General features: G+C 38.3%; 1 protein-coding gene across 2 annotated transcripts in view; it reads right to left on the bottom strand.

Moving 5' to 3' along the window:
- Window positions 1-20,754, bottom strand: part of RanBPM (Ran-binding protein M) — a 380,347-nt gene that overhangs the window by 337,412 nt on the left and 22,181 nt on the right. Inside the window, exon 2 of one of the 2 annotated variants that reach the window (XM_090377616.1) lies at window positions 12,905-13,022. In XM_090377616.1, coding sequence (XP_090233742.1) covers window positions 12,905-13,022 — 118 coding nt within the window. The remainder of the gene's footprint in view (window positions 1-12,904; window positions 13,023-20,754) is intronic. The other variant, XM_090377617.1, reaches the window with a different exon arrangement.

Genomic DNA, 20,754 nt, shown 5'->3' with positions numbered 1-20,754 from the left:
AAGTACTTCACATCATTCTTCACTGATAAAATACCCTTCAAGAAAAGAGGATATGTGACCGAGGCTGAGACGTGTGAAATTAATGATTTCAAAATTACAGATGACTGTTTATTAGAAAAACTTGAGCCTAAAGCAAATAAGGATATTGGAATTCAATGCATATACCCAGTAATTTTGATGGAGTCAGCAAGAGAGTGTATTGAGCCACTGAGGTTAGTTATGAGGGCATCACTGGACTCTGGAGACATTCCTTTGGATTGGTGAGGTGCCAACATATCAGCAATACATAAAGGTAATTTTAAAAGTGAAGTCAGTAACCACAGACTGGTTACTCTAGCTTTAGTGGTAGGGAAAATCTTGGAGGCAATCATTAAGAGCATAATTAAGATTAAGATAGAAATGGCAATCTGAAGAAGATACAATGGTTTTGTTAAGGGAAATCATGTTTAACTAACCTGGTGAGCTATTCTGACGGAGTTACTCATGAGCTGTATGTAAGGAATGACATCAACTTAAAATTATTTGGATTTTAGCAAGGCATCTGACTGTCTCTCATGAGAGATTACTATATAAACTGGAGAAGTTACTATATAAGCTGGAACATGCTGGAAGATTCTAAGATGGATTGCAGGTTGACCACAGGGCAGAAGGCAGAGAGCTGTGATTAATGTATTCTGTAGATTGGTGTAAGGTCATGAGTGAGGTTCCCCAAGAATCAGTTCTTGGATCATTGTTGTTTCTGATTTTCATGAAAAACATTGGTGAAGGGACAGAGGGTACAACGTCCAGATTTGCAGATGATGTAAAGACTGGGAAAAAGAAGGCAATGATCAATGTCAAGCAGCACCCCCTTCAGAGTGACATGAACAGGATTCAAGAATGGTCAGAAAAGTGGCAGCTATGTTTTTATGCAGTAAAATCTAGGTCTTACTCTTGGAAAATAGCAACCCTAAAATAACTTATATACTTGGTGGTGCTAAATTAAAAACAAAGACACTGACAGTGGTGGAGAATGAAAAGGACCTGGGGGTAATTGTGCAGGCAGATATGAAGTTCTCTGAGCAGTGCAGACGAGCTGCAAGAGGAGCTCATGGTGTCTTGTCAATGATATACAGGAATTTTTCTAGCAGGGATAAGGAGGTGATTATTCCCTTGTATAAGGCAATGGTTAGGCCACATCTTGAGTACTGTATACAGGTCTGGAGGCCTCATTTCAAGAAGGATGTAGAGCTGCTGGAACGGGTACAGAGAAGGGCAACAAGATTAGTAAATGGAACAAAGGGTTGCTCTTACGAAGAAAGGCTTAAGTTTTGCAAATTACAGAGTCTGGAGACTAGGCACCGGCGAGGTGATCTGATAGAGGTGTATAAGGCTTTGAATGGTTTGAGCATGCTCAATGCCAATGGGATTCTTCATCTTTCTCAGAATAATCACCTCAGAGGGCATAAATTCAAATTGAGGAAGGACGGATGTCGGATAGATGTGCGGAAATTTGCCTTTGGCCAGCGGGTGGTTGGTTGGTGGAACCGACTTCCATCACTTGTTGTTGAAGTTGATAGCCTAAACAAATTTAAAGCTCAACTGGACAGGTATTTCGAACGAACGGAGGGGTGAAATGGGAGAGGGTTTTTTTTTTTTTTTTTTGGCTGATGCTGAATAAGCTTGCTTTCTTGCATCATATGCCTCTACTAATGCTAATGCTAAAGGAAGAAAGGGACCTTGGAGTTATGATACAGTCTGACGTGAAGTTCTGTGAGCAGTGTAAACACGCAGCCAGGTAGATATAGGGAGGTCATAATCCCACTGTATAAGGAAATGTAAGGTCACATTGAGGACTAGGACCACATATAAATGTCCCTTGCATGAAGATCTAAGATCCATCCTGTATACCACCATTCAGGACATTCCCTGCAGGCAGTAACATCCCTTCTTAAACAACAAGAACTACTACAAAGCCTTCTCATGATTTGCTCAGGGTCTGTTCATATGGAGAAGATCACTAATCTTGTGTCCTGGGTCACTAGAAGCCAATGAATCCTAGTTCAAAGGCTCTCTCCACTGACCTTCCTGGGCATACATATTGATGCCCCCAACTTAGATCTCTACTACTTCATGCACCTGTCCTAAACTAGAACAGACTATTCTTCCTGGATTGTCTCACTGGAAATAACAGTACTTCCTACACCTGATTTCACTTCCTGGACTTCAACAACAACAGACAGCCCTGACTAAAGACTCTCAACCTAAACCTGATTCTAATCTGACCAAAAAAACTCACATGAATGACCAGCTAACTCCCCGTGATGGTAGAATCGTGCTAATCTAACCTATGGTGGGGTAGGATTACCAACTGAACACAGCTAACCCTAGGTCTCCCAGGGTAGCATTGAAATCCCTGACACCTGTCAAGGTAGGGGCTCTCATCCTGCATATGATGAATAGGATGACTGCAAATTCAGGTACTTCCTGGGTACCAGTTTGCAAAACTGTACCGGTTTTGCTAACCCAGTCCTAGGACTGGGTAGGATTCAGTGGCTTAAAACCACTCCAATATTGACAGGCAACCTCACCCAACACCCTTGCTCGGTGTCCTTTCTTCTCCCTCCTCGAGGTTACCCTCGCCCTTTTCTCCTGGTGGAACTAATGTTCCATTGATAACTGGGGGTTGCCTTCATTTACATCCCCTCGCTCTTACTTATACCTTATTCTTGTGTACACCCCTGAACTTCCTCTGCAGTCTGCTTTTTTCTTAACTTGGTCTCCATTCAGGAAGTTCAAGCAACCCTGGTGGAGACCAACCACAAAATAATAGGCAGCCTGGTTACCTCCTAGCAGTGTGCAGGCAATGAGGCCCCACCAGGGGCCCTGTGGCTAAAATCCAGAACCCAACACTACGCTACACACAACACTTTTCTGGCTTTTACATTGGCACTGTATTCTTCACAAGGAGTACTTATGGTGCAGATGTGGGAAACCATTGATGGCACCTGACTCGATCACTATGCACACTACGCACTTCGGGAATCATCATCATCAGCCATTATCAATCCACTACATGATGAAGGCCTCTCCAGCAACTTTCCAGTTCCTTCTATTTTGTGCAATGGCCATCCATTTACCACACACAAACTCATGAATTTCATCTGTCCATCTCCGTCGTTGTCTTCCAGGTTTTCTTCTTTGGGTACCATTCTGTTATTCTCTTAGTCCATCTGTCATCATGTCTTTGAGCTATGTGTCCTGTCCAAGACCATTTTACTTCTTTAGTTTTGATAAGAATGTTCTTTACTTGATTTGCTGCCTAATCCATGTGTTTTTCTTCTTATCTAACAGTCTGATTCCCAATATAATTCGTTCCATTCTTCGCTGTGTCGTTTTCAGCTTCTCTTCCATTCTTTTGGTAAGTGTCCAAGTTTCACTTCCATAAGTAATGGTGGGTAGTATACATTGGTTCATTATTTTATGTTTCAGACAAATTGTGATATTGCTCCTCAGTATGTGAATATATTTCCTGAATGCTATCCATCCAAAATTTATTCTTCTCTTGACTTCTAGCGATTTATCATTATTACAGCTGATGACTTGTACCAGATAAGTATGACTCCACCTTTTCAATTACTGTTCCTTCAATTATTATATCCCTTCTTTTGGCATACTTGTTCATCATTACTTTTATTTTAGCCATATTCATCTTTAGTCCAAAATCCTTACTAACACTGCATAACTGATTAAGATTTTCCTCTAATTCTTTGGGATCGTGGCTTATGACCACAATGTCATCTGCAAATCATAAATGGTTTAGGTACTCTCCATTCACATTGACTCATTTCTGTGACTAGTCTAATCTTCTGAAAGCTTCCTCAAGGGCAGCAGTAAACAACTTTGGAGATTTTGTCTCCTTGTTAAACTCCTTTCTCAATTTTAAATTTGCTATTGTCTTTGTCTAGTCTAATAAAGGAGGTAGCGTTCTCATATATTTTCTTCAAAATCATAATACATGGGGTATCTATGTCTTGTCTTTCCAGTGTTCGAAACATTGCCTTATGCTGTATGGAGTCAAATGCCTTTTCATAATCCACAAAGGACAGGCATAATGGTGTTTTATATTCATTTGCTTTCTCCATTAGCTGTGACATTACATGAAGGTGATCCATAGTTGATAATCCTGTCCTAAAGCCAGCTTGCTCTTTCGGTTGATTCTCATCAAGTATTCTTTCTAATCTGTTAGTAATGATCCTTGTGAACAGATTGTAGATGTGGGATAACAAGCTAATTGGTCTTTAATTTCCAATTTCTGATTAATCTCCTTTCTTATGCAGCAAAACTATGGTAATTTCCAATTTCTGATTAATCTCCTTTCTTATGCAACAAAACTATGGTTGCATTATTCCACTTCTTAGGCATCACACCTTTTTTTAATGCATTTTGTGAAGAGTCTTGCCAGTTTTTGTGTCATGTCTCTTCCTCCCAATTTTGACAACTCTACAGTAACTTCATCTTCCCCCGGAGCTTTCTGATTCTTCATTTTCTTCAACGCATGTTCTACCTCATCAGGTATGTCGTATGTGTTACTAATTTGCGATCCATCTTCCCCACTGCTGGCATCATTCCCTCGCTCTTGGATAATTCTCTATAGTAGTCTTCTGCTATTTGAATTATATCTTCTCTGCTATTTATAAGTATGCCATCGCTATTCTTCTGTTTCAGTATCATTTGTCTTTCTGTATTACTGCTCATGGCTGATGATTTAAGTCCTTTGTTTTCCCTTAATGCTTGTTCTACTTTTCTTGTTTTAAATCTTCTTATGTCCTCTCTGAGTCTCTTTCTAATGGCTTTGCATAACTCAGCATACTCAATTTTGTCCTTGTCAATGTTTATCCTTGCTCTTCAGTTGTCATCTTCGGTTCATCATGACAAGTGTTTCTTGACTAATTTTTTCTTCTTTGGATTTCTTTTTACCTATAGGTTTCTTGGGCTTTTTCACTTTCAGAAATTTGTAATAATCCTCGTCGATAACTTTGTCCTGAGTCATCTGCGGAAGCTCAAACTTGTTCTTAAGTTCCAGTACATACTGCTTTTTCTCCTCTTCTGTTATCTCAAAAGACAGGTAATTCACATGGTGAGTTTGGCAAAAGGACATTTGTACAAGGAAAGACTTCAATTATGTAGGCTATAGAGCTTGGAAACTGGGCACCTTAGAGGGGACCTGATTGAGGATTATAAAACTTTGAGAGGGGTATGTAAAATGAATGTAAGTGAATTTTCACTGTTATACAGAATTTCAGAACTAAGAGGCCATTCAAATTATTGGGGGGGGGGTCAAGGTTTAGACTAGATTGTAGGAAGTTCTCTTTTACCCAGAAAGTTACTAATTACTGGAATAAGTTGCTCTGCAGGTAATTGAGACTAACAGTTTGAAGAAATTCAAAGGTCAACTGGATAGTTACCTGCCCGAGGAAGGAAGTGCAAAATTTGTATTTTCTTATCTACATTTTGCTCTTTTTTTTTTTTTTTTTGGCCAGTGCAACAAAAGCATGTGGCTTCCTTGCACTACATGACTAATACTAATGGCACACATTACAAACATGACAAAAAGCTAACTGACAAATGACTACAATGTGCATACATTGGAGAGGGTCTCGCCAACCACTATCCTCTTTAAATGGCATGTTTAATGGAAAAGTTTACTTACTATTCACAAATCAGGAATAAACACACCATATAGTTTACTTGGCAAATTCAGGTGGGTGAATAATAGACCAGTCAACTTTACTTGCTACTCACTGCTGATTTCCATTTTTAACCAAAAATATTTCTTCTCCAAGACTATCCTGTGATCCTCAAGCATCTACACAAACATTATTTTTTGTATGACCCCTAGTATGGGAACCACTGTTTTAGGGATCTGCATGCCACATGGGTGAGAAGAATGTAAATAAATAAATTTTGACATTGTTTTATTTTGATTTCAGCAAAGCATTTGACTTAGTCCTTCATGAGAAGTTGGGTACATGATGGGATCATAGGCTAGATTCTAAGATGGATCACAGATGGCTACAGGGGACAAGGTAGAGGCTTGTAATTAATGGTTACTTTTCAGATTTGTCTAACATTAGAAGAGAAGTCCCCCAAAGTTCAATTCTGAGATAAATGTTGTATCTGATTTTCTAATCACACTGATGAAGGGATATGTTCATATCAAGGAAAGAGAACTTCTGAAGTGCCATCAGGGGCAAAACCCATATGCACTAAAATCCAAAATTTGAATTTTGACTATTCGGGGTTAATGTTTCCAAAAGTAAATTTCAACAATAAATTATTAAACTAATAAACATTAACTCAAAAGTGAGTACCAAAGAGAGCTATTCCACTTTGCCCCACAGCAGGGAATGGCACATTATGCCATTCAATGCCTTCAATTACCATCCCTGCCATAAGGAGGCAGGCTACAACTATCTAGGAGCTCTCTATTCCTTCTTTTGAAAAGTTTTGAAATGATTCACAAAAAATTTTGATTATAAAATAGTTTTTTAATAGTATGCCAATCCAGAAAGAGTATCTCCTTCTCAAGTGAGATCTTAAACTAAGATAATAAAGACACTCAAGCATGACATGGAGGGAAAGTCTCCACAGAAACATAAACCTGACCTTACCAAGTTAAACTGGCTCAACCTAGACATTAGACCATGTCCAGTCAGCAGGAAACAAGCATTAAGACAGAACTGAAACCAAGGCTTTGCTCTGAAATTAACTGCAGTAACTAATGACAAGAAGACAAAAGTCCCCCCCGCCCTTTCTCCGAATGGTTCCACCTCTCTTGCCATTTGCTGGTAATGCTGATGAGTGCTTTTTAATCATTGAATTTTTAGCTCTAGTAAACCAAGCTCCAGAAGTATAAGTAATGATGGGGATAAAAATGCATTCATATGACATTCAACCTTTTATTCCCCATCTAACATGTAAAACTCTATGAAGCTTGGACAACATCTTAATCATTTGCTTCAAACACTTCACATGTTCAGTGAAGAAAAGCCTCTGTTCTAAGCACAAGCCCAAGTACCTGATCTACACACAACTCAGAAAAACATCCCCATGCTTAACAAGCAGTGGTCTCAGCAGATTGAACTTGCCTTTCATCAGCATAATAACAACCTTCTGTTCTAGTATTTGCAATTTATGGACTATTCCAGTCTAACAATTCCTTTAAAATAAGACTGGCCTTATCCTCAAATTCTTTTCTTGAATTTTCCCATATTAAAAAGAACAAATCATCTGTGTATGCAACAGCCTGAGTATCTCCATTTAATGCTCAAGGAACTTGTCCAAGACCATACTCCATATGTATCGCCACAGAAATTACCTCTGCAGACATCCTCATTCGATTACTTGGACCTCCTCCATCAAGCTGGACCATATCATAATTCTCTGCTCCAAGAAATAATCCTTCAAGATGTTATACAAGTCTCCAGGACAGAGGGAAATTCTAGCCCTGCAGAGGATTCTACTCCACCACAGGGCATCAAATAGACCTCTAAAGTCCACATACCATATGTTGGTCACATATTTAATCACATCTTCAGTTGAACCTCCTTTTTTAAATTCAAACTGTTTACTTCACATTAATTCTAACTACACTATACTGCATTAAATCTAGTAATGATCAAGTCTTTCAAAAATTCTGCCAAGTATTTTTGAAAGGTAACAGTAAGATTGACTCATTCAAGGTCTCCGGAGACTTTAGAATTATCCTCAGAATGACCATCTTCCAAACTACAAGGAATACAGCCTCAGCTAAACAAATGTACATGTTCAGCAATGTACCTGGATGTCTAGAGTAGAAGTGTTTGATAACATGGGTCTCTGAGAAATCAATCCCAGGAGCACTGCCACCTTTAACAAGATTTATGGCACAGTTGAGCTCTTCTTAAGAGCGACTCCAACTCAGAAGAGACAATCCTCATTTTTCAGCCAATATAACATTCTACAAGTCACTAATTAGGTCAGGATTGTCTTTCTGAATCAACTGGCTCATTAACTGGCTCCTGTCATTAACAGTATATACATTATCAAAACAAATCTTATCTGTTATAACCCTATATACAGATCCCTTGATCAACATTTCCTTGCTGATTAATGTATCTCCAATTTCTTATCATCTCATCTTTGATGAATAACTCTTCCTGAGGTCAATGTATTCTGTTATCATGTTGTAAAACACTGAAGTTCAATATTCTGGACCTTTGAAATCTTTTATTTGTTGTTTCATTGTTGATAACTCAGAGTTCCACCAATTTACAGTTTTTCTTCTTATAGTTAATCAACATGTAGACTTTAATATTTTAGTAAGTACTCTAGCTCTATCATTTCCACTTAATTGTTCCCAATTCGCAACAACAGCCAAAACAGGATCTACAATTTCATCAAAACATACCCAATTAACAGATTTTACAGAGAATCTACTGGTCTCCAACCACATGCGAGGTCGTCTCTATACACAGTGCTCATATGTTATACATCTGTGGTCAGTTGTCACAAGGGTATCATGTGATACCCTTGTGACAAGTCACTCAAACGTGACACTGCCATATCAGAGCCAATAGTGACATCAATATATAATTCCTCATGGACAGAAGAAAAGGTCAGCAGCTGCTCTGGATCATTAAACACTCTCCAGCCCAAGGAGGACAGAAACTCCAAGTTCTAAACCTTTATCATCAGAGCATTCCACCCCCCAAGTAATGTACAGCACAAAGCCAGCATTCAAATCCATAGAAGCAATCACTGGTTTGAATCTTAATGACTTAATGAAGGGATAGAGGGTGTGATGTCACACTCGATCCCTCATGAGAGGTTACTATATAATCTTGAACAGGTTGGGATTACTGGTAAGATTCTAAGATAGACTGCTGGGTGGGGCAGAAGGCAGAGAGCTGTAATTAATGGATGTTCTTCAGATTGGTGTAATGTCGGGAGTGGAGTCCCTCAAGGATCAGTTCTTGGACCACAGTTGTTTCTCATTTTCATAAATGACATCGATGAAGGGACAGAAGGCGTGATGTCAAAATTTGCAGATGACGTAAAGACTGACAGAGTTGTTAATGATCAGTGCCAAGCACTGCTCCTTCAGGATGATTTGAACAGACTTCAAAGATGGTCAGAGAAATGGCAGCTGTGTTTTAATGCTGCTAAATGCAAGGTCTTACACTTGGGGAATAGCAACCCAGAAATAAATTATACATTTGGTGGGGTTGAATTAAAAACAGCAGAGGAGGAGGAAAAGGATCTGAGAGTTACAATACAGGCAGATATGAAGTTTTCTGAACAGTGTAAAGAGGGGGCCAAGACAGACCATGGTGTCCTATCAATGATTTATCGAATTATCATGTAGAGATAGGTAGATCTTAATTCCACTATATAAAGCAATTGTAAGACTGCATTTGGAATACTTTCAAGTATGAAGACCTCATTAAAAAGACATTGAACTTCTTGAAAGGGTCCAAAACAGGTAACTGAAATGGTGAAATCGGTAGAAAGATCGGTATGAGGAAAGACTCCGATTACGTGTGCTACAGAGCTTGGCAACCAGGCACCTCAGAGGTGACCTAATTGAGGTTTATAAGGCTCTGAGAGGGTTTAGTAAGATGAATGAAGGTGGAATTCTTACTTACATAAAGAATTCCAGAATTAGGGGTCATAAATTCAAATTACAGGGCTTGAGGTTTAGATTAGATTGTAGGAATTTTTCTTTTAGCTAGTGAGTTGTTGATTACTGGAACATACTGCCCTCGCAGGTAGTTAAAGCTGACAGTTTGAATAAATTCAAGGTCAACTGGAAAGGAACCTGTGTGTGGAGGGAAGCATATAATTTGCATTTTCTTATCTACTTGTGATTTTTTTTTTTTTTTTGCCAATGCAGCAATAGCCTGTAGCTTCTTTGTACTATATAACAAATACTATTACCTTTTCCTTTCAGTTTTAAAATACTGTTGCAGCAGCTTCTGTACAAATTTCTTGATATGTGAAGGTGTACTGTCTTGCATACAAACTGTTGTTTTCAGGCATCCTTGCTATTGCAGTTATAGAATGACAACGTCACTCTATCTAAGGTACATGCAGATAACAGGCTCCACAGGACCTGCAATTGTATCAATTCAAAGTTTTCTTCAAAAAAAAAAAAATAGATCAAGAGATAGCCTTGAAACTACACCATATAGTAATCTTAAGTGCATTTAAAGGAATTTCCTGTAGTGCTGTGCAATGCAGGCAATGGTTCTAGTTTTGGGTGTTCACTGTCCCATTCAAGTCAAAATGGTCTTGGATTTCCCAAAACATGCTTGGTCTACATCCATCCGTGAAAAAAAGTTGAGGGTAAATATCAGCTAAGTTTGGGCATCGCCCACTTGCAACTGTGCTTGTGGTGGTGTTATGGATAGAACCACAAAACTGAATGCAACACTAACTTCCATACTGTCACATACAGAATATTCGGCATTCATGCAAATCATGCTCTAGTAACATGACAAACATGTATGCCTAACACAACATCCTTATCTGCAACAAGTTAAGCCTTCCACTCATTTATGTGCAAGTTGACTGAAGTATTTAAATTATTCACAGCACAACCCTTCCCTGATTGGTGGTTTTTTAAAACTAATTTTGGTTTTTGTATACTTTTCCCCCCACAGAAGATACCTTACAAATTTTGCTGCATTTTAACCTTTGATTGTGCTCCACAGCTCTAAACAGATATACTTGTATGGTGGCTGTCTGGTATTTTCATCAGTATATCGGAGGGAATAAATAAATTAATGATTATTCTTTATAACATGGCCTGCAAGTAGATACCAAAGGTACAATGCAGTCTGATGTTGGAATGCCCTCATCTGAATTAGAGTATTCCAGAAATGTGTCAATGCTGTTTTTCAGAGTATATCAATTGGCATGCATCAAAAATCATTGGTTCTCTTCTGCCTATACTGACACTCAACAATTGTAAACGGATTATTAATACAGTAAATTTTTGATTTTATGGACTAATGGGGAAAATGTCCATTAAGTGAAAGTGTTCCCTCCAGACCATTTATAACAAATATAATTCAATATTTAAACAGTTATATGTATGTATTAGAAACACTAAAATAAAGCAAAACAATAAAAAACAAACTTTTATTTACCTTGACTTTGCTGGTTGACACATAGTAGAAGATAATTTACCATGACCATATAGTAGTTCCTGGGAAATCTTTATTCAGAGTTGGAGCTAAGAAGAAGTCAAGATATAGTTGTCTCCGGAGTCAGACTCCTTAAGCTCAGCCTTGCTTTTTCCAACACCTGACATGGTTTGTCTTTTTCACACCATATTCTCGCAGATGCAGGAAACAGACATACCAAAACCTAATGTCTCTAACAGCTTTAATTTCTGCATAACATTCAGATGAATATGCTTTCCCTTTTCACCAGTTTTCTTAGATGCCATGAAGGCACATTGTGTGCAAGGTAATAACAAAACAACAGGGAACTTAATGACATGACAGCAGTATATCCATAAACAGACTAGGATGCCTGCTGTCGACTGCAGTGCCTTCTGATCACATGATTTCGTGAACACATTCTAGTGCCTGTCAAATTTTTTATATCCATTAAATCAAGGTCCATAAAACCAAGGGTTTAATGTAAAGTCAAACTTGATTTTAAGAAGTCCAAAAGTAGGAAACTAACTTCTGTCCAAATGGTAGCCAAGCTTTCTGGTCTCTTGCCAAAGCCATTAACAGAAGCTGCTATTTTTATCTTAAAATAAAGGTGACTTACTACTATCTTATTTTTCCAATTCTAACACTGACAACTTTGGCAACTCTCCTTGTACCATACCAAATACATAACACTAAATGCTTCCCTCGGTTTTCTCACAGAAAAGGATTAGAAGAATCCTGAATAATTCTGGTGCCAAGAAGCCTCCATTTGTTCTTAAAACCAATGCTCCAGAGTTAACTCCTATTTTATGCCAATTTAAAAGTTTTTATATTCCACTAGTGGTTTCTCTTTCTGCTTGAATATGAGCATATATCTAGATCCACTTGGATACATCCAGCCAATTCCTAAAAAGTATAAGTGACAAATGCCTTTTTTCCAATTATCATACTACTCAACTCTTTCCAAAATAATACAGGAATCCATCAACCACCAACTTTTATACTAATTACAGCCCTTCTAAATAATTAGAAATCACCAATATGGATTCTGTTAGTGCCAATCCATCAATGATATCTTGATTTATGTTACTCATCTGTGGACAAATTCTGTGAAAAAGTTTGGAGAAACAGCAATTGCTCTTGATAAAGCTAGTGTCCTCTGACTACTTACTGTGTGGGTGCATGCATGTGTCTTTCTCCTCATATAAAAAAAAGGTTTGCTTCTCTTATGCTAATCATCAACAACATTCTAATTTCTAAACATGTACATGTATCTTTACTGAGAATAATCCTGAATTTAACCTTTCCATGACATAAACATATCACAAATAATGGTCGCTCTCTCTGAAGTTGAGAAACTAGGCTCGCTTTCACTCTACTTTTCTTCTAAATGTTTTAGAACATTAAAAGGCTTTGAATAGAGATTTAATGTTCATTTTTGCAATGAATATCAAAAAATAATTAATAAAGGGAAGGGAAAACCAAAATTTTTAGCTGCAGTCAGAGTAAAAATACACTGAAAAAATTTTAAATTATTGATTTTTTTTTCCCCAATATCAACCTATATGTTTAGCAGACATTTCTATATTATTATTTATTTTCATTTTACAAAAAGAAGAAAAATACAGTTTTACTTTAAAATAAGAAACAGGTTAAAAAAAAAATTATATATATATATATATATTATTTTTATTTTTTTTTTTTTAAATACATACACATACCCATCTCTTCCTTTGCTAATAATTTTTACTTCAAAATAATATAGCCCACATGCTGCAGGAATAGGATGAGTAGCTCGTACACTTGCGGCATCTTTGTGGTTTTTTCCAATTCCTAAAAGAATTTAATTGACATTATAAATGATTCAGCATGATGAATAACTACTTTTTTTAAAACAACTTAATACAGTCACTGAGTTATTATAATAATAATAACTAGGGCTCTTCCCCCTGCTCACTTTGCTTGCCAACCTCTGTGCATAATTTTCTACATAATATGCAGAGGCATGATGGCACAAGTCAAATTCTTTCTATGTAAAAGACACACCTGTCGAAATGCACTGATTGATTATAATCGGGAAATTACCTATGTAATTATTTACCTATGCATTTGTAGTGAGCGGCATTCTCAAAGTCAAATAAATATCACAATGTAATTATTTACCTGCATTTACATATGTCATTTAGGAAACGGCCTGGTACAAATTCAGATCTTGGGTACCACTCCATACTTCAACTAAAAGTCAGGAAGAAGGCAGTGAGTGCCAGGTGCTACTCACTGTTTAGACCTGCCCCTTTCCTCCTTGGTTGACATGCCTAGGGTGTTATCCCCACCCCTTGCAGCTACTTTAAAATCAAGAACTCGTTTTCCGATTTTAAAACAGCGGGATGTAGGGGATAAACACCCTACCTAAGCTAAGCAACCCCCCCACTGACGGCGCCTCCGTAGCCAGGTGGGCAGGAGCAGCACACGCTTCTTGATTAGACTGGGGTTCGAGCCCGTGACCACCAAATATGGAGGATGCGCAAAGGTCAGGGAATGACCACCACATATCCCCAGAGCAATATGGCCTTAGTTGCTAATGCTCTTAAAAACCAAATAACAACAACAACAACCCCCCCCCCGACAACACAAAACAATCAGAAACAAAACGCATTCACAATAATCACCCAACCACTGAACTCGACTGTGCAATCACTACATTCTATGACCACATCCACTGCACAGAGAGAAGTGGTAGCCAAATAATAAATTTTAGCAAAGGCCTTTTTGCTTCGGGTTCCATAATGCATGAGGAATATTGTTACATCCAAAAGAGCTGGACTAAAATATTTAACTGAAAAAGGTCTTTGGCTAAAATCTAAATTGTATTACAAAATACTAAACTATTTACAAATATACTATATTAATTAATATACAAAACACATTACAAAGGAACATCAAATGTTAGACAGGAAAGCACGTGCACGAGATTGGTAAACGTTATGGAGGCAGTTGTCAATAACTAATTGACATTTGTAGTGATGTAATTGCCTCGCCCTCTTCTCCCATTGGCTCAAATAAATATCACTAGGAGGAAAACTTTTTTTAATGTATAGAGAAATAATAATGTCCATAAGATAAATTCATTACACCGAACAGATACCAATAAGGTACTATTAGCGATAAATTAAGTGATAAATGCTGATGTTATCAAGGCAGTGCAGTGTTAGGTGGGTTGGAAACTGCTAGCTTGAGGGGGGATACAAGAACTAATAGATTAACAGTAGCCACTGGCAGAGGTGAAAGTGATTCTTGCACTGCTTCTATTGGAATGAGCAGCAGCCTGGAAAACAAGATGCAGGGTACTTCAGCGACTGCTGGGAGACATTGCAGCACAAGTAAACACATGGGTTGTGTTAGGGTGGCTAAGAATAGGAACAGGTGCATGTATACTTGCATGTACACCAATGCTGGGAGTTTAGTAAATAAATTTTAGCATTAGTAGAGGCATTTGATGCAAGAAAGCAAGCTTATGCAGCATCAGCCAAAAAAAAAAAAAAAAACACCACTTCCACTTCACCCCTCTGTTCGTTCGAAATGCCTGTCCAGCTGAGTCTTAAATTTATTTAGGCTATCAACTTCCACGACAAGGGGGTGGAAGTCTGTTCCACCAACCAACTACCCGCTGGCTAAAGGCAAATTTCCACACGTCTATTCTACATCTGTTTTTTCCTCAATTTGAATTTTTGCCCTCTCAGGTGATTATTCTGAGCAAGAGGAAGAATCCCATCAGCATTGAGCATGCTCAAACCATTCAAGGCTTTATACACCTCTATCAATCACCTCGCTGGTGCCTAGTCTCTAGACACTGTAATATGCAAAACTTAAGCCTTTCTTCGTAAGAGCACCCCTTTGTTCCATTCACTAATCTAGTTGCCCTTCTCTCTACTCGTTCCAGCAGCTCTACATCCTTCTTGAAATGAGGCCTCCAGACCTGTATACAGTACTCTAGATGTGGCCTGACCATTGCCTTATACAAGGGAATAATCACCTCCTTATCCCTGCTAGAAAAATTCCTGTATATATCATTAATAATAATCCATGAGCTACTCTTGTAGCCCGTCTGCACTGCTCAAATTTACTAAAATATTATAGACTAAACTTCTTAATAAGAGACAAAGTTATTTCGGGGTGGTCCGTGCTCACAAGAAGTAAAGTGACACTTAATCTCCACTCTCTTTTATACTAAAAATAAGATTCAATTTAGAGTACCGCAACAAGATTATTTTTATTAACCAATACAATAATGTTATTTACACATGTGTGTAAAGGTCCACGAGTCCAAACTCATGTATGGTCTAGGTACATTTATAGTGTTAGGGTTTAACTTAATTTCAAGTGTTTCGGCTATTAGGAGTTTTGTATATTCATATTGTGTATGAATTACTCTTGCCTCATTCAAAACAAACATATGGGTCTCATGGATGGCATGAAAGGAAAGTTCAGACACACTTCTACTTTTTGTCATCACGGATGCCCGGTGTTGTTGTATTCGCATCGAAAGATAATTTTGGGTAGAACCAATATAAAAAGAGTTCATTTCCCCACATGCAATGTTATAGACTACATTGGTACATTCCATATTAACAACCGTAGTTTTCTTCCTCATCTTCAAATACTGTGTGGAGTTTACTTATGGGCTGCGCAACAATTTTAAATTCCATATTTTTAAAAATACTAAGGAATTGTTTCTACCATTGTTGTACATATGGAACGTTAATAAAATATTTTTGTGTAATGTTTTTATTATTAAGTGAAACAGATTCTGATTTTTGTTTCGCCTGTCGCTGAATATTCTCAATTGTACCTGATGCAGTAGTAGTAGTGGCATGTGATGCAAGAAAGCAAGTGTACGAGCTTATGCAGCATCAGCCAAAAAAAAAAAAAAAATCAAACCATTCCCTTCAAATGCCTGTCCAGTTCCTCCTTAAATTAATTTAACTTATCAACAATGACACATGGAAGTTTGTTCCGGCAATTAACCACCCACTGGCTAAAGGCAAATTTCCGCACATCTACTCTACATCTGTCTTTCCTTAATTTGAATTTATGCCCCTTAGGTTCGTAATCTGAACAAGTGGAATGATCCCATCAGAATTCAGCATGCTCAACCCATTCAAGGCTTTATACACCTCAATCAGATCTCCGTGCAGATGCCTAGTCTCCAGCCACTGCAATTTGCAGAACTTAAGCCTCTCTCTTAGTAAGAGGATCCCTTCATTCCCCTCACCAATCTTGTTGTCCCTTCTCTGTATGCTCAATCAAATCTACATCCTTCCTAAAATGAGGCCTCCAGACCTGTACCCACTACTCAAGGCGTGGCCTTATACAGAGATACAATTACTTCCTATTCCCTGCTAGCAAAATTCCTATATCATTGACAAAACCCCAGATATGAAGTTTTATTGCCCTGGCAGCCTGTCTGCTTTACTCAGAAAACTTCATATCTGACTGCACAATTACTCCCAGGTCTTTTTCATTTTCTACCACCTTAAGTGTAGTACCACGCAGTTGGTACGTTTCTCTGGGGTTACTTCTACCCATATGCAGTACTTTGCATTTGTCAAGGTTAAACTTCAGTTGCCACTTCTTAGCCCATCTGTCCAAATTTTCTAGATCCTGTTGCAGTAGCACACTGTCATTAACAACCCTGCCAACCTTTGTATCATCTGCAAACTTTGACACTAAGCCTGATATACCTTCACCAATATCATTGATAAATATACAAAACAACAGTGGACCCAACACTAAACCCTGTGGGACTCCACTAATAACATTAGTCCACGAAGAGCAGCACCCAACTGATTACCACCCTCTGTCTTCTCCCACTCAACCATCCTTTTATCCATTCTAGCAACTTACCCTTAATACCATTCTGCTCCAATTTGTACAATAGTCTTCCATGCGCGACAGTGTCAAAAGCTTTCCTGAAATCCAAATATGTGATATCAAAATTATTTTTTGCATCCAGTTCCTTTGTAACCACATCATAATATCCTATCAAATTTGTCAGACAAGACTTACCCTTAACTAACCCATGCTGTGTGCAGTCTTGTCTAGATGATCCTGCATTGCATCTTTAACCAGTGACTCCATTATTTTACTCGGAACGGAAGTTAAACTAACTGGTCTGTAATTACTCTTGTAACCCTTCGATCCCCCTTTGTGAATTGGGGATACATTTGCACATCTCCAGTCCGTGAGGACCTCCGCTAAGTCTAAGGATGCTCTCATAATTATGGGTTTGCTTACTTCCTTGGCTGCCTCCTTTAATATAACTGGATAGATCCCATCCACCCCAGGTGCCTTTCTATGCTTAACTTCAACAATTTCTCCTCCACTTTGTTCTCAGTTATTACAAATTGCTCTCAGTTATTACAAAATCATTAAGCACCCTGCTACAATTTGATAACCTTCTGCTATTTTCAAACTTTAACTCCTCATGTGTGAGTGTAGATGCAAAATACAGTAAACCCCCGCTATTCGCGGTATCTGTATTCGCGGTTTCGCGTATTCGCGATCGCCGATTTAATATAAAATGAAACCTAAAAAAAAAAAAAAAAAAATGTGGATTTTAAAGCGCCATAAAAAAAAAAACATGGGCGTGGCTAAAATTATCTTTCCCGGTCAAAACAGCGCTCAGTGGGTGGGGGAAGAGGGGTGACAAAATCGCGAGCGTGAATGTTTCTCGCTAATCCTTGTTCAGTATGTGTTATGCGCTTGTTATGGAAGGTTTCGTCGTTTGCTTTTAATTTATATGCTTATAGATTGAATAAATTTATAAATTGATATGCTTACAAAAGTAATAAATCTACCGTTTTGCAGTGTAAAACAGACTTTTTCGAGTGTGTTAACGGAAGAATGTGACTTTATTGTGGACAAGTTCTTTCTAACCCCTACAAAAATATGACTACGAATAGCAAGAGAAATGTGAAAATATCAAAGAAGGTGATGACATTAGCGAATAAAATTGAGTTATTAGATAAAATTTCTAATGGTGAAAGTGTCTCCTCAGTGGCAAAACATTATAAAAATCAATGAGTCAACGGTACGATCAATCAAGAAATCGGAAGAAAAAATCCACCGTAGTGTCCGTGAAAACGAGCTAATTGCTTCAAAAATTTGCTCTGTAACTCGTGATGTTAAATTAGAAAAAATGGAAAAGGCTTTAAATTTGTGGGTAGAAGACCGAACTCAAAATAAAATTCCGTTAACTTCACTCATCATTCGTGAAAACTCAAAATGCAAAACTCCTTATCAACGCTTTAGCGAAACTGGTGATAGCACTGGCGGGATAGGTTTTTTAGCTAGCAAAGACGCTGGTTTGAAATATTTGTTTGAAATTTCTAATAAATATTACATTTAATATTAAATTATTTCTTATTTTCATTTCGATGCCATATGCTTGCATTTCACTACGTACTGTCTATGTACATAGTCATATTATGAAGGTACATATAATACCTACACAGACAAAATTTTAGACTAGTTTTTCTTATATATTTCAAACTTTGGAACGGAACCCCTTTATTACTATGGGAGCCATAACTCAGTATTCGCGGCATTTCTCAGGAACGTAACCCCCGCGAATAGCGGGGGTTTACTGTACTCATTCAGTTTGTTTGCTATCTGAGCAGGATCATCAACAGTCGAACCATCGATATCAAGTGGACCAATCAAATTCATCCCTTTCCTTTTAGAGTTTATATAAGTAAAGAAATCCTTGCTGTTTTTCTTAGCATCCTTTGCCAAAGGTTTCTCGTAATCTGCCTTCACCTGCCTAACCTCCTTTGTGACCTGATTATAGACTAGCTTATATCTGCCATAGGCGTCTGAGTCACTTGATAATTTATATGCATCCCATGCATTTTTCTTCTCTGTCACGAGTCTCATTAGTAACTTTTAGTAGCTTCCACGATTAATTCCTAGAATGCTTACCACTTAGAATTTACTGTTGGTAACTTTGTCAGCTGATCCCACTGTACAGAATTTAAAAACTGTCTGGGACCACTGTACTCATCTTTACGGAAGCAAAAACTCTTTCCTTTACCCCTGATGGTAATTATATCTTTAAGTAACTCCCACATCAGTACACTGTGATCACTGCCACCTAGTGGTCCCTTTATCTGCAAATTCTTAATACACGAATGATCACTGCTGATAACCAGATCAAGAGTATTACCCTCTCTGGTTGTATCCAATAAATCCACAAAAGTCTTACTAGTGTGTGAATGACCAACCCACAAGTTCCAATCAATATCTGGGAAGTTAAAATCCCCCATTATAAGACATTCTGATTTATTAGCCCACTATTTCTCTTTACAATTGTTCATTATACTCATTCGAGTCATTAGGCTATAACACACTCCTACACTTATTTTTGCTTTCGCAGTGCTTATGTCACACCAGACTGACTCAACAGTACACTGTTCATCTATATCAACTGGATGCACTTCTTTTGATTTTATGTTTTTCTTAATTAACAGCATGACACCTCCTCCCTTCCTATACACATTGTACTCCCCAAATTCCAATTCTGCATTCCTAATATCAGTGTTACACCACATCTTTGATATCCCAACAATATCCGCCTTTGATGTCTTGACCAACACTTCAAATTCATCAAATTTATTTACTATACTTCTAGCACTGGCATACATGCACCTATTCCTAGTTACTCTGACACATCCCATATACCCACCTGTTTCACGATGACTGCCATCAGTCCCTGAAACCCCCAGCACCCCTCGCTCCATGTCGGTACTTATTCTAATAGAAGTTGTGCAAGAATCACCTTCACCTCTGCCTGCAGCTACTTTTAACCTTTTAGTCTGTGAATCCCCCCAAGCTAGCAGTTTTCCGACCCACCTAACACTGCCTCGATGGCACCAACAAATATTCTTGCGCCCTTTCTATTTAAGTGAATCCCATCCCTGTAGAAGCAGTCTCTCCTGTTAACAAGCACAGACCACGCTGAAAAAAATTCTACCCCTTGAGCCTTGCACATTCCCTCCAGGGCCGAATTGATTGACAAGGCTCTTATTATGTACTCCCTCCTATTGTGTCTGGGCAGAATTGCAGACACTTTCAAATTTAACCCTGACTCACGACTCTTTTGCAACATTAACCTGTACTTGTTAAGTAAATCTGCAGATCTCCTACCCTTAATGCCATTGGTGCCAACGTGTACAACAATATCACCTTTCGTGCCCTTAAAAGATGATATATGCTTTACAACGTCATCAACTTTTGCCCCTGGTGGACATACCCTGGTCCTGTTCCATCTATCCTTTTTACACAATATATTCCCCGTCTCCCTGACAATAGAGTCACCAACAATAACTAGTTCCTTTGGGACCAATGCAGTCTGCCTTGGAGATTGCCGCTGTGTTGCCTGATGCCCAGGAGTGAGCTCTGGCGTTGAGTTGGGCAGCTGAGAGCGTGACGGGTCCTCATATTAATTTCTTCGGGGGCATCTACCGTACACCTCAAGCTCTCATAGATGACCAGTAGAACGCTGCGT

The sequence above is a fragment of the Mastigoproctus giganteus genome, chromosome 7 (genome assembly GCF_048544385.1).
Source record: "Mastigoproctus giganteus isolate SK-2022 chromosome 7, ASM4854438v1, whole genome shotgun sequence".
Lineage (NCBI taxonomy): Eukaryota > Metazoa > Arthropoda > Arachnida > Uropygi > Thelyphonidae > Mastigoproctus > Mastigoproctus giganteus.
Note: the sequence above shows the minus strand (reverse complement) of the source record. Positions and strands in the feature narration are given on the sequence as shown.